The sequence below is a fragment of the Ambystoma mexicanum genome, chromosome 11, assembly GCF_040938575.1.
Source record: "Ambystoma mexicanum isolate Mex_15411 chromosome 11, UKY_AmexF1_1, whole genome shotgun sequence".
NCBI lineage: Eukaryota > Metazoa > Chordata > Amphibia > Caudata > Ambystomatidae > Ambystoma > Ambystoma mexicanum.
This window is the reverse complement of record NC_090934.1, coordinates 341,070,964-341,085,440: the sequence shown is the minus strand read 5'-3', so window position 1 is coordinate 341,085,440 and position 14,477 is coordinate 341,070,964. Positions and strand designations below refer to the sequence as shown.

Genomic DNA, 14,477 nt, shown 5'->3' with positions numbered 1-14,477 from the left:
CATGAGAGCATGCCAGTCTCTGTACCTGGACATGGATGGGGGTGAGGATGGGTGCTGATGCCAGGTACATATATGGTAGCCATGTCTGTGTGCCTGACCTGCATGTCTGTGACTTGTGCATGCCATGGATGCATGACTCATGTGTGTGACAATGCACAGATTCAGTGACGCACCCACCTTACCCTTGTTTTGCCTGTGTTTGGTGTGATTGTGGCCAGATGGATGTGACTGAGGTGTAGTGTGTGCATGTGATATGCATGAGCCATGATGCATGTGAGTTACATTTCATTGAATGTTTCAAGAGTCAATTGGACATGCATGGAAATGTGCATGGCATGCACCATGCCTGTTACTGTGTGTGTTTTGCCTGGACTGACCCATGTGTTGTGGAGGGACATGATGGAAGTGTACTTTGACAGGGGTGCTCATCTGCTATTGCTTCCTGTCTAGGGGACCATTGTACAGTAGCCTGATGCTTGTGTTCTTTGTCTCCCTCTACGCAGCGGCTAGTGAAGAAGAGGGCGGAGACGGCGCTGTGGAGCAAGGCGGCGGGGATGCCCCCACGGCTGCAGCGGAAGGGGTGGGTGAGCCCCCACAGGGGCCTGCTACGGCGGGAGACGGTGAGGAGCCATCCAGGTTGGTGGTTTGCACAGAGGAGGAGGAGGCCGACACTGGTGCACACATGGGCCCTGGTGGGAGCATCCCTGCTGGTGCAAGTGGTGCAGTCCAGGGCCAGGGGCAGGAGGCAGCACAGGTCACCGTGGAGGGGCCTGTGCATGTCGCTGTCCCTGACCCTGTGAGTGCACCACCATGCACCAGCAGGGATGCCCCGTCCCAGGCCCGTCCGCAGGTAGAGGGGATGTCCATGTCAACTGACTCCCCTCCACCTGCGGCCGTGGGAACCCCTGGCCGCGTGGAGCAGGTCCTGATTGGGGTCGCGATGCGCACGGCTGTGATTCGTGATGCCGTGCGTGCTTCCCGGGAGGAGCACGCACGTCATCACGAAGTGCACCGTGCCGACGTGGCCCAATTGGGATCGGCCATGTTCGGGGGGTTCCTGCATGTGTTGGCCAATCTGACGGCCCTCTCCTCCTCTGTGCAGGCTATCCACCAGTCGTTCTCCTTGCCGTCTTCCGGCCCAGATGCCACCATGGCCCCCTGTGGACCTGCCCCGACCAATGCAGCCAGCTCGGTGGGGATCCCATCCCTGCCACAGTTGGGAGTCGGAGGTCCAGCAGGGGTGGACGACACAGCAAGTGGACCCCAGCAGATGGAAGATGTGCCGGCATCATCGGGCAGGGCACGTGCACGACGGCGTCGGTGGTTACCATCAGCCTGGATGCCGTCGTGCTGGCAGAGGCAGTGGCGTCGCAGGCAGCAGCGGGCTCGACGTGGGAGGCATCATGGCTCAGGGCCATCAAGATCGGAGGGGCAGGCATCGGCCGGAGGGCAGGGCAACCCTGGCATGGCGGTGTGTTCCGTGTGGGAGGAGTTTGGCCAGCGGATAGGTGCGGAGCGGCAGCGGGCGGAAGAGGAGCGGCTCGCCATGGCCAGGGCGGAGATCTCCATGCATCAGGCATTGAGGCGGGCTGAGTGCCTCGAGGAGGCTCGCAGGGAATTTGGAGAGCACATGGGGTTGTCCCTGCGAGACCTCGGGGCCAGGACTGAGTCCCGCCTCCAGGACATTGACGTGGAGTTCGAGGATGCCCTGGCCAGCATCACCAAGTGAGCCGCAGGACTAGCCCGCTGCCTTTGTATATAGTTTTTTAGTTAGTTAGTGCTAGGTTTCCTTTATTTTATTTTTTTTTTTGGACCGCTTGGACAATGGCCACTTCTTTGTAAATATTTTTTTAAATAGTTAGTATTAGGTTTAATTTGTGGTGTTGGGCTCATGGACCCTTGAACAATCCTGTAAATATATTTTTTTTTTGTGAGATAAATTTTTTAACTTTCATATTGGTCACACCATGTCGTAATGGTTTTTCTTTCATTTCATTCTACATGTGTTTACTTTGGACAAAATCTATTCATTTTTCTATCCTTTGTTTTTTGGTTTCTAATTTTTGTTCCCGGACATGGACCTTTTATTTGCTTTACCAGATAGTTGTCAGAGTTTACTTTATTTTTATTTTTAATACATTTTGATATTATCTTACACTTGTGTCATTTTTTCTTTGGTTTCTTACATGCCATGATATGGGTTCTGACATTGACTTGCACCCATTGTGTATGTGTGTGTGGCGGACATGTGTTCTTTTGCTTACTTGCCTTTGGGGTTGTGTCATGTGATTGCATTCACTATGTGGGTGCATGCAATCCTTGCCTGGGTGTTTGTGCTGGGTATGCTGGTCATTACTGCCATTATTGTGTATCGTCAGGACCAGGGGCCAGGGGGACATGGGTGGGGGCCTGGTGGAGGGTGCCCACAGTGCTGGGGGTGGGGGTGGTGGGAGACATGGGTTGGCCATGGGTGGGGGCCTGCTGGCAGGTTGGCCACAGTGCTGGGGGTGGGGGTGGTGGGAGACATGGGTTGGCCATGGGTGGGGGCCTGCTGGCAGGTTGCCCACAGTGCTGGGGGTGGGGGTGGTGGGAGACATGGGTTGGCCATGGGTGGGGGCCTGCTGGCAGGTTGCCCACAGTGCTGGGGGTGGGGGTGGTGGGAGACATGGGTTGGCCATGGGTGGGGGCCTGCTGGCAGGTTGCCCACAGTGCTGGGGGTGGGGGTGGTGGGAGACATGGGTTGGCCATGGGTGGGGGCCTGCTGGCAGGTTGCCCACAGTGCTGGGGGTGGTGGGAGACATGGGTTGGCCATGGGTGGGGGCCTGCTGGCAGGTTGGCCACAGTGCTGGGGGTGGGGGTGGTGGGAGACATGGGTTGGCCATGGGTGGGGGCCTGCTGGCTGGTTGCCCACAGTGCTGGGGGTGGGGGTGGTGGGAGACATGGGTTGGCCATGGGTGGGGGCCTGCTGGCTGGTTGGCCACAGTGCTGGGGGTGGGGGTGGTGGGAGACATGGGTTGGCCATGGGTGGGGGCCTGCTGGCAGGTTGGCCACAGTGCTGGGGGTGGGGGTGGTGGGAGACATGGGTTGGCCATGGGTGGGGGCCTGCTGGCTGGTTGCCCACAGTGCTGGGGGTGGTGGGAGACATGAGCAGGTGTGCAGGGTAGTTCCCTGTGGTGTGTGCTGCCTGCAGGGGCCGTGGAGGGTGTACAGGTAATGCCTGGGAGCTCACAGCCAAATCGCGTGTGCAACTTCCCGCGCACCCCTCGAATCCACGTTCCCTGCCATATCGCGTGTGCAACTTCCCGCGCACCCCTCGAATCCACGTTCCCTGCCATATCGCGTGTGCAACTTCCCGCGCACCCCTCGAATCCACGTACCCGGCCATATCGCGTGTGGAACTTCCCGCGCGCCCCTGATAACCACGTACCCGGCCATATCGCGTGTGGAACTTCCCGCGCACTCCTGCAATCCACGTACCCGGCCATTTCGCTTGTGCAACTTCCCGCGCACCCCTCGAATCCACGTTCCCTGCCATATCGCGTGTGCAACTTCCCGCGCACTCCTGCAATCCACGTACCCGGCCATTTCGCGTGTGCAACTTCCCGCGCACCTCTCGAATCCACGTTCCCTGCCATATCGCGTGTGGAACTTCCCGCGCGCCCCAGAAATCCACGTACCCGGCCATGTCGCGTGTGGAACTTCCCGCGCGCCCCTGAAAACCACGTACCCGGCCATTTCGCGTGTTGAACTTCCCGCGCGCCCCTGATAACCACGTACCCGGCCATTTCGCGTGTGCAACTTCCCGCGCACCCCTCGAATCCACGTACCCGGCCATTTCGCGTGTGCAACTTCCCGCGCACCCCTCGAATCCACGTTCCCTGCCATATCGCGTGTGGAACTTCCCGCGCGCCCCAGAAATCCACGTACCCGGCCATGTCGCGTGTGGAACTTCCCGCGCGCCCCTGAAAACCACGTACCCGGCCATTTCGCGTGTTGAACTTCCCGCGCGCCCCTGATAACCACGTACCCGGCCATTTCGCGTGTGCAACTTCCCGCGCACCCCTCGAATCCACGTACCCGGCCATTTCGCGTGTGCAACTTCCCGCGCACTCCTGCAATCCACGTACCCGGCCATTTCGCGTGTGCAACTTCCCGCGCACCCCTCGAATCCACGTTCCCTGCCATATCGCGTGTGGAACTTCCCGCGCGCCCCAGAAATCCACGTACCCGGCCATGTCGCGTGTGGAACTTCCCGCGCGCCCCTGAAAACCACGTACCCGGCCATTTCGCGTGTTGAACTTCCCGCGCGCCCCTGATAACCACGTACCCGGCCATTTCGCGTGTGCAACTTCCCGCGCACCCCTCGAATCCACGTACCCGGCCATTTCGCGTGTGGAACTTCCCGCGCGCCCCTGATAACCACGTACCCGGCCTTTTCGCGTGTGCAACTTCCCGCGCACTCCTGCAATCCACGTCCCCAGCCATTTCGCGTGTGCAACTTCCCGCGCACCCCTCGATTCCACGTTCCCTGCCATATCGCGTGTGGGACTTCCCGCGCGCCCCTGAAAGCCACGTACCCGGCCATTTCGCGTGTGCAACTTCCCGCGCACCCCTCGAATCCACGTTCCCTGCCATATCGCGTGTGGGACTTCCCGCGCGCCCCTGAAAGCCACGTACCCGGCCATTTCGCGTGTGCAACTTCCCGCGCACCCCTCGAATCCACGTTCCCTGCCATATCGCGTGTGGAACTTCCCGCGCGCCCCAGTAATCCACGTACCCGGCCATTTCGCGTGTGGAACTTCCCGCGCGCCCCTGATAACCACGTACCCGGCCATTTCGCGTGTGCAACTTCCCGCGCACCCCTCGAATCCACGTACCCGGCCATTTCGCGTGTGGAACTTCCCGCGCGCCCCTCGAATCCACGTTCCCTGCCATATCGCGTGTGGAACTTCCCGCGCGCCCCAGTAATCCACGTACCCGGCCATTTCGCGTGTGGAACTTCCCGCGCGCCCCTGATAACCACGTACCCGGCCATTTCGCGTGTGCAACTTCCCGCGCACCCCTCGAATCCACGTACCCGGCCATTTCGCGTGTGGAACTTCCCGCGCGCCCCTGATAACCACGTACCCGGCCATTTCGCGTGTGCAACTTCCCGCGCACCCCTCGAATCCACGTACCCGGCCATTTCGCGTGTGCAACTTCCCGCGCACCCCTCGAATCCACGTACCCGGCCATTTCGCGTGTGGAACTTCCCGCGCGCCCCTGAAAACCACGTACCCGGCCATATCGCGTGTGCAACTTCCCGCGCACTCCTGCAATCCACGTACCCGGCCATTTCGCGTGTGGAACTTCCCGCGCACCCCTGCAATCCACGTACCCGCCCAGCCCATATCGCGTGTGGAACTTACCGCGCACCCCGGTATGCACGCACACGTTTATTTTTTCTCTCTGCGCGTGTCTGTGTTTGTGGGTACCCCTTTGTACGTCATTTGTCCAGGAGGGCAACAGTATTGTACATTGGTCATGTCTGTATATAGGTGCTATTTGTTGGCGCGCCTTTTAGCGCACATTTCTTGCAGGCGCAGACACGCTACCGCCTGCTTTCTTGTGGCGGTCGTGTTTGTGCCTGTTTGTGCCTGTGCGCTGCTTTGAGCGTGCGCTTTTTTGCCCTATTCTATTCCATGAATACGTGTTGTATGCGAGCGTGTGGGCGTTCCGCGCACTTGCCTCCTGAACTTTCCCCGTGCCGCCCACATTCTTCCCCATTCCGAGTGTTGTGCCCCATTTTATTCCCCATTCCGAGTGTCCCGCCCTGTGTTCCGCCTACTTTAGAGCTGTGCGCTGCGCTCGGAGTGATGGCGCAGTGGCCGTGGCGCACGACGTTGGTTGACCTGTGCGCCGGCCTGCGCCGCGCGCTTTTTCGGCGCACGTCCTCTGCTTTTCTTGCGCACGGACTTCCATGAATCGACGTGCGCTGGTTTCCCTGCGCTTTGCGCTGATTTTCGGCGCAGCGCACGTATTGGCCCCTCTGCGCCGGGATTTTCGGCGCACATTTATTCCATGAATCGGCCTGCAAGTCTCTATTGCCACCCCCTTTGACTGATGAAGGCGCCACTTGTACATCATCTGGACGCTCATTGGCACTTGGACTTCTGATCACTGCCTTGCTGTAACTACACTCTACCTTAATCTTACAAGATCTCTAAGACCAGGCTGCTAGACATCTTTGAACATTTCCTCTGTTCCAGATCTGAATGACCAAGGAAAGTGAACTATCACTCCTTTCAGCCACCACCACCGCTCTCTTTTTCCTTGGCAACCATGACGTGAGTCTGTTCATTTTGAGTGTCTTCCAAATGAACAAAAAATAACATATAATGTAACAATCTGGGCATTATAGGGGAATGTGTAGCATATGATGTGAATAGCTGAATATGGGGCGCTATGAAGTGTGGCTGTTCACTGAGGGCGCCATACAATAAATAAAATATGATTTGAACACCTATGCATTTTTTGGGAATACCTAGCATATGATTAGGGTACCTGGGATGTGTCAGTAATACCTAAAACGATAGAAACCAGCACCCTTGTTATACACATAAGCTTAAATAATGGACTTTACTAATGCTTGTTTCAAAAGATGCAAGAAGAGCTGAGGTGGAGGGAGACATTATAGAAGGTGTGTAAATTCAAGGAAAAAAGAATGGTCCAAGTGAGAGAGACAGCTATATACATAAAGGGAGTGCAGGAGAGGTGGAGCTGAATGACAGTGTAACTTCATCGGCTGTAACACGATCCAATCCACAATAAATCAACATGCGATTACAGCACATATGGGAATGCATAGATTCAGTGCAAAGTCAACCTAGAACAAAAGGGACCAAAGCCAGTGGGCAGAGCTGTATACTGGACAAAGGTCACTCACTGTTCAAAATCATGATTGAAGAGATAGATGATAATACAAACAAGACAAGTTGTTGCTGAGTTGTGTGCACTGCGCTTACATATATCCAAAACAGGGATGGGCTGAAGGTAAATTGAGAAAACAGGAATGAGAACACTCAATTGAGACAACAGAAGAATCTTACCAGGATGAGCTTGCGTTTCCATAGTTTGCGATCAATGGTGTCCTTGGAGACTCCTTGAAATGAAGACGTACAAATATTGTTCATAGAAATTACACACAATGGGATCTAAAATGGATAGTTTTCATTGCAAGTTTCCACAGTGGTTTAGAAATTGACATTCTCAGCAGCTTGGTACTTGTGAGCATGAGCTACAAGCCATGAGCCTACATCCATAAACCATCTGATCCCACCCGTTGGAGCAGTACTGTGTAGAGGTACCATGACAGGACTGTGATTGCCAGTGGCCAGTGTGAGATTGTGTATTGACGTTATATCTACCTCACCTTTTAAATAATCCATCAGTTTGCAGATCTCAGGAATAGCCGTTTGTACCAGAGAGGGGCAAGATGTGCGGATCCAAACTGACAGACGTCTTAAAGCAGGCAAAGCCTGGTCCGGCTTTGTAGTTTGTGCAGCTCCCATTTCTCCTGCATAGGGATTTGAGGCATTGACCTGGAACATCAAAATGCAAGTCTATCAATTACCCAAAGGGGAAACAGTCGGGTGGGGTAGATGCAGGTATCAGGATGAGAGAAGAGTGGGACAGTGAACGAAGGTGAGGAAGAGGTGAAGTGCACAGGTTTAGATTCAGTAAATAGGCTATGATGGTGGAGAAAGAGGAGACCTTCATTGTCTGCCTGGTACTCCTGTCAAAGAGTCCATGAACTCACCAGCATCTTAACAAACATGGTTTTTGGTGGCACGTATTCTTCACCTGACCATAAAAAGAAAAGAGAAACAAGAGACAAAAAAAGAAAGGCAATAACATGTCAGTAGGTATAAAAACAGATCAGAGACAGTCAAACACCTACATATAAGAGTCATGTGACAAATCTGAGCACAGTTATTCCACTGGATTAGAATTCCCCTTTTAGAAAGTTCACTCGTAAAAAATGTTGACCTTGAAGAGAAGCCCCAGATAGAAGCAACCTACTAATAGTATTTGTCAGTTTTGCATGTTTAAACTACGTCCACATCAATATGCCTGTCTGCTCGCCCAAGTTGCCATCATAGGTCTCTTGCTAGAGATGACTGATTGTGCCAATATCTTCAATGGTTTAAATGGCAAAAACATTTGCACTGTGGTTCTCTACCTGAATAAGCCTGGTTCCATAAATCCCTCCACACATATATGGATCCCCAAACCCATCCCTCAAAGCCAAACCCCGGACAAGTACGCCCGTGAACAAAATGAGACTACAGAGGCAAAGCAAGCATTTGGTTGAGCACTCAGGGAAAAAAGACTAATGTACCAAACAATAGTAGAGGTGAAATAAGAGACAACAAACGTCAAACATGACGATTTGGAGGTTGAACAAAAAATACTCATTATAAAACCAAACACCAAATTTGGCTAACCAGTTCAAACGCAAGTTGAGGATACACGTGTGAGGCGTTAACACTGCCGAGTAAGGACTAAAACCTTTGGAGGCTAGGATTGGAGAATATACAATGAGTGACAGAAAAGGATCTTGAGTGAAAAATAACTGCCAGTCAAGAAGACAATATGGCACCATAAAATGCAGTGAAATTGCAGGAGTGGGCCGTACAATGATGTCCTACATAATTCAGGTCAATAATATACACCATTAACACTTAACAGTGTAAGTAGCCAAATGAATATACACCCGGGCACCCAACAATAGCCCCAGGAATTAAGAAAACTACTCTACACTCCATGAACAAAATACATTGTGTGGAGGTAGGGATGGGGGAATGGTTCCAAAGCGGATAACAAAGAGTAACATTATTTCACACTTAGGGAACAAAATAGACACTCGATGAGAAATGAAATAGAGAGGCAGGTCTGGGGCATCACAACAGAAATGGTGGTGTGAGCACTGACAACAGTATTTGGTAATACACTTCCCGAAGGCGTAATGCACACTGTTGTGGGTGGTGGAAATGTTACCGCCAGTCATAAATACATTGAAGCTATCCATAAGTTCAATGTCTCCTGACTTTACCATTACAACACCAGTAGTGTCCCTTTCATGTTTGAGCCACCAAGTATCTCCAACATGGAGCTTAACAATACACAATGTACAGCAATAATAATGACAGGCACTCACTATGTACATAGCCTAATATCTATATGTTATCAATATAACATTGATGAAAAAACACAGCCACCCAATCTAGGGCTGCGTTTAGTTAGTATGCTGAACGCAGTCATGCATATTTGGTGCCAAATACCTGATGGCTGGATAGACCACTTATTTTAATTTCAATGTAATGGCAAGCAGACATTAACTGCCTTATTTTGAGGGCCAATCAGTATGCAGGATTACCACCCCAGGTGATTACCACTACTGCTGGTGGGTATTGAGATGTATCACTAACCCAGAGGCAATCTTACTGTTATCGTGGGATACTGCCAGAGGTTTTTGCAGAAATATCAATAACCTTATTTTATTTATTTTTTCCCTATTCTTTTCCACCCACATTTTGAATGTCGAAATGGCTGGTGTATTACAGTGCTTCTTATCACTACTATACATTTTCTGAAAGATGAATTCTGCCACTCGTATACATTACAGGGTAAAGCTAGTCAGAGAGGCCAATTTGTTCACACCTTTTCACTATCCCCATGCAAAAGGTATTTTCCTGTATTGAAGGAAAAACACTTCTACTTTCTCCACGGCAAGAAGAAAGGTGAAACAGATATGTCTGGGACTTGTTGTCATCTTTACACCCACCTCCGTGGTAGGGATACAAATTGGAGGACTTTGAAGTCAGAATCCAACCCTGTAATGCAGTGGGATTTTTACTGCGGTGCTATTCCTTTGGAATATCTCTGGAAGTAAATATTACTGTACATGTAAGAAGCTGGGTGATCAAACCAGTGCTATTTTATCAAGTACCGCCTAGTTTAGCATAATGTTAAAGGTTGAAATGTGTCACGATCTGTAGTAAAGATTTATTGGGATGGAAATTATGACTGCAGTCCAAATAAAGACTCCAAAAATTGTGATATGTATCACTATGAGCTGGTGTAAAAGGTAAAAGTCGTATACCTAACCTTACAATTGACAGCTGCATTGTAAGATAGTGTTTCTGCTGCCCATGGTCATATTTATTCTGGTGGTATTGTACCTAGATTTTGAAAATAATTCAAGTAGATGAAATTATTCTTTCTACTCTGTGAATGTTTATCAGTGATGCTTTTTCTCAATACACTGGTGCTGAAATCTAGTATACATAATTAAGGGTGTAGTGGATCACAACACAACAATTATATTGTACAAGAACACACAAACGTAGGACCCTTTATTTAGAATTATCTGGATAACCTCCACAGGTTATCAAAATACTGCTTTCATGCCATTGTCATGTACTGCATTCGGAGATGAAAAATGACATGGGCACTTGCTTAAATCGCTGTGTATTAGAATTGTTATATGTGAAGATCTGATGAAAATCAAAACTGATTGAACTCCAAAATAGGTGTTTTTATATTTCACTAAAATGAAATGGGTACGTGTGAACAATATAGATCCTTTGAATTGTTATATGTAAAGATCTGCTGAAAATCAACACTGGTTGAACTCTAAAACAAATATGTCTATATTTTACAAAAAGTAAATGGGTAAGTGTGAACAATTTACATCCTTAAAGATGGATGCTCAACTTTGCAATGAGTACTGTGACCGGGTGCCCCCAGCGTGTGTCCGACTTTCTTCCCATTCAGTGGGTTGATGTTTTTAGACCATTCAACATTTGAAAAGCATACTCTTTGGCACTGCAAAATGGCATCGAAAACGTTCACCTTAAAATAAGTCTCGAAATATGTTAATCCCATACATATTAAGGGTATGGAGGATTTTATCTAACCCAATATCTTGGCATGTACTGCAACCAGCCATTCAGAAGCACGACCTGAGACCATGAATATGTGCCCAATGACTGAGGAGATGGTAAGCCTGCATTAACTATTTGAATGTGTATTAGCTGTAGCCGGCATATAAAGTGCTCGTCTCTCTCTCTCTCTCTCTGTCTCTCTCTCTCTCTCTCTATCTCTCTCCTCTCTCTCTCTCCTCTCTCTCTCTCTCTCTCTCTCTCTCTCCTGATATCACTCTCTCTCTCTCTCTGTTCTCTTTCTCTCTCTCTCTCTCTCTTCTCCCTCTCTCCCCCCTCTCTCTTTCTCTCTCGCTCTCTCTCTGCACCTTTTCTCACTCTCTCTCTCACAAACAAATATCTTGAGGACAGCATTGAAAAAAAGCATTATTCAATCGCGCCCACATCGTAAAGTGGTTATTTTTGCAAGTATGTGAAAACTATTTCTAATGAGCACTTCCAGTACATATTGTAGTCAAATTAAGATCATTAAACATGTCTTACTGAACAAAGCACATGATCATAACCTGAAATAACCCTTCTAAAAAAAGGTATTATTTTCAGGTTGTCAGTGGTGTACACTCCTTTTCTACTCTTTCGAATTACTTCTATGAGAAAGGATAAGGGGACAAACAGCACCAATGATGGTTCCAGCCTCCTTTGCATACAATCAAAGTGCATTTTGGGAACATAAGAATGACCATAGGCATTTGCATGTGTCAAATGTGCGTGTGATAGGGTTGCATGCTTAAATCTGTACTGCTACACTATGCTATGATATTCTATTCAATCAATTCAAACTAAACTATGCTTGCAACTTTCTTTGGTTTATATGAATTCTCATCAGTGTCTCACATCAGTGCTAAACCACACACACAGGCTGCAGGCTACAACACCATCATACACTTGGATACTGGCAAACCCGTTCAATAGAAATCTGAGGTGGCAACAACATATTTGGCCTAGCTAAAATTCTACACTACTTGTTTTTCATATAGACACCATCCCTAAAGGTCAATCCTGCTAAGAACACCTAATACTAAGAGTTAGGAGATTGCCAAGGCATGCCGGGAAGGCTGCAAAGGAAACACAACGTAGCAGTGCCTCACTGATTCCCATAGGGACTACATGGCAGGTGAAGGATTGATTTCCAAGTAGCGATACACATTGGTGTGCTCGTGGCAAAATGGCAGATGTAAGAAACTAATTCTGGATGGGACATGGCTGGCAGAAGCTTTGATTGAACATTGAACTGAATCATGACCACAAACGCACCTAGTATCAACAAGGGCACGATGGACAGGGAAGGCCCAAACCCAGAACAGGTGAACACTCAATATCTGCCTAGTGATCATGGGCAGAGCGCTTAGTACTGACTGCAACTGAATGACACCATTTATTTATTTATTTGCACATTTATAAAAAAGCATGCAAAGCCCATGGGAATCTAAGTGCTGGTTACAAAGGAGGACAAAAAAGTTATAGCGGGAGTAGGGCAAGAAGGGTGTTAGTGGGGGGATGTAAATTGAAGAGGTATGTTTTGAGATGCTTCCTGAAGGAGTTGTAGGAGGGTTCATCTCGCATGAGGGGTGGAAGTTCATTCCAAAAAGCATTTGTGCAGACTAGGGAGCTGCCTCCCTCCAGCAATCTTTTCCTGTTGTAGCTCGGTGAGATAAGTTGATGTTTGTAGGCTGATCTTACAGGGCTTGTCAGGGAAGGCTTTTTGATTTTTTCAGCCAGGTATTGGGGGGCATTGTTGGAGAGGCATTGGTGGGTGATGGACAGGATCTTAAACTTGATTCTGTCCTTAAGTGGGAGGCAGTGGGCACCCTTTCTGGCATCTGAAAGGTGGGTATGCTTGCCAATCACACTAGAGTGCGAGCCAAATGGCATTATTTTAAATTGTCTGCAGTTTGCACAAGTTTTGTTTCTGAGGTGCCACACATTACTGAATTACAGTAATCGGGTTTAGATCCTATAAGGGCACAAGCAACTTTGAGGTGGTTCTTTGTGTGAAGATGGTTTTGCTGGCATTAATGAGTTTGGTGGCATAGCCCGATGAAGAGGCAATGTAGTTGACCTGCAGGATAATGCTGAGGGAAGAATCAAGGTACACACCTAGGGTCTTCACGTAGGAGGCCATAGTAATGTTGTGACTATCAATGATGAAGGCTTTGTAAGCCCAGTGAAGTTTTGCCAGGCTGGCAGGGGGCCAATGAGGAGAAGCTCTGTTTTTTCATCATTAAGGCAGAGGTTGTGTACGTCCATCCAGGATTGGATGCTTTCATGGTTCAAGTTTTTTCCGATAGTGTCTTTGAGATGATCACCAGTAAGGGCGATGAGAATTTATGTATCGTCAGAGTAGTTAGTGTAGGAGATGCCAAGCGAGTCAAGATGGTCAAACAATGGTTTTGTGTACACATTGTAGAGTGTAGGTGATACACAGGATCTTTGGGGTACACCACAAGATGTTGGCATGGAGTTGGTGACAGCCTCCCCAGAAAAGCCTCAGGAATATCCGCCGGCCAGGAAAGAGTAGACCCTTTTGGCAGCATCCAGAAAGAAGTAGGCTCAGGAGATGAGGGCATAACAGAGGGTCTCATGGTCCACAAGGTTGAATGCTGCCAAAAGATCAAGCAGTAGGAGAAGTGAGAAAGCACCCCAGTCGTTGGTGTCATCAAGTTGATTTTTCAAGTCTAGGTGGGCTGTTTCAGTCGCATGTTTTGGGCGGAACTCTGACTGTCGGGTCCCCAAGTGGTGGTGAAATTCGATGTATGCTGGATCTGTAGATATGCAAATCTGTCCATGATTTTCAGAAAGAAGTGATCCATTGTAATTGTTCAGTAATTGGTAAGGATTGCCAGGTCAATAGTGGACTTTTTTAACAATGGGGCAATCTAAGATTCTTTCCGAGTGGACAGAACAGTGTAGGTGGTGAAGGATGCATTAATAATGGTGGTGACAAGGGGTAATAGGAGTTCTGTAAATACCTTTACCACAGAGGCTGGCTAGGCATCTCCCTTGCAGCAGGAAGGCTTGAGGCCTTTAATGATGAAGACAAAGGCAAAGGTCCTGGTGGGTTAAAACTGGAATAGGGGATGTCTTTTGGGCCTTGAGGGGAGGGGCTGGAAGCGGGATGGCTGGTAAGGGTATTTGTTTGGCTTTTATTTGCTTGTAGTTGAGAGATTTTGCCTGTGAGGGTGTTTTGGATACTGTTGCACCAGGCATTGGCCCTCATTACAACACCGGCAGTAACCCATGGCGCTATTAGCACCATGGTTGCTGCCGGTATTGTAACGAGTCCGCCAATGGTAAATGGGGAAATACCGCCCCATTCCAAGGTTGGTGGGGCGGTAATTCCCCATTTAACATTGGCCCTTCCCCATTCCCATTTTTGCCCCATAGGGCTCAATGGGACTGGGGAAGGCGGTAATTACGGTACCACGAATTACGGTACCGTAATTACCTCGGAAGTCCCTTTGCGGGTCCCTACTTTAACTTTACTCCAGACCA

At 49.5% G+C, this 14,477-nt stretch overlaps 1 protein-coding gene across 1 annotated transcript in view; it reads right to left on the bottom strand.

Annotated features, from left to right (window-relative positions):
• LOC138504705 (uncharacterized) overlaps window positions 1–14,477 on the bottom strand; it is a 581,301-nt gene that overhangs the window by 447,140 nt on the left and 119,684 nt on the right. Inside the window, exons 4-6 of the mRNA XM_069625257.1 lie at window positions 7,799–7,842; window positions 7,412–7,580; window positions 7,089–7,141 (exon numbers count right to left, since the gene is read on the bottom strand). Coding sequence (XP_069481358.1) covers window positions 7,089–7,141; window positions 7,412–7,580; window positions 7,799–7,842 — 266 coding nt within the window. The remainder of the gene's footprint in view (window positions 1–7,088; window positions 7,142–7,411; window positions 7,581–7,798; window positions 7,843–14,477) is intronic.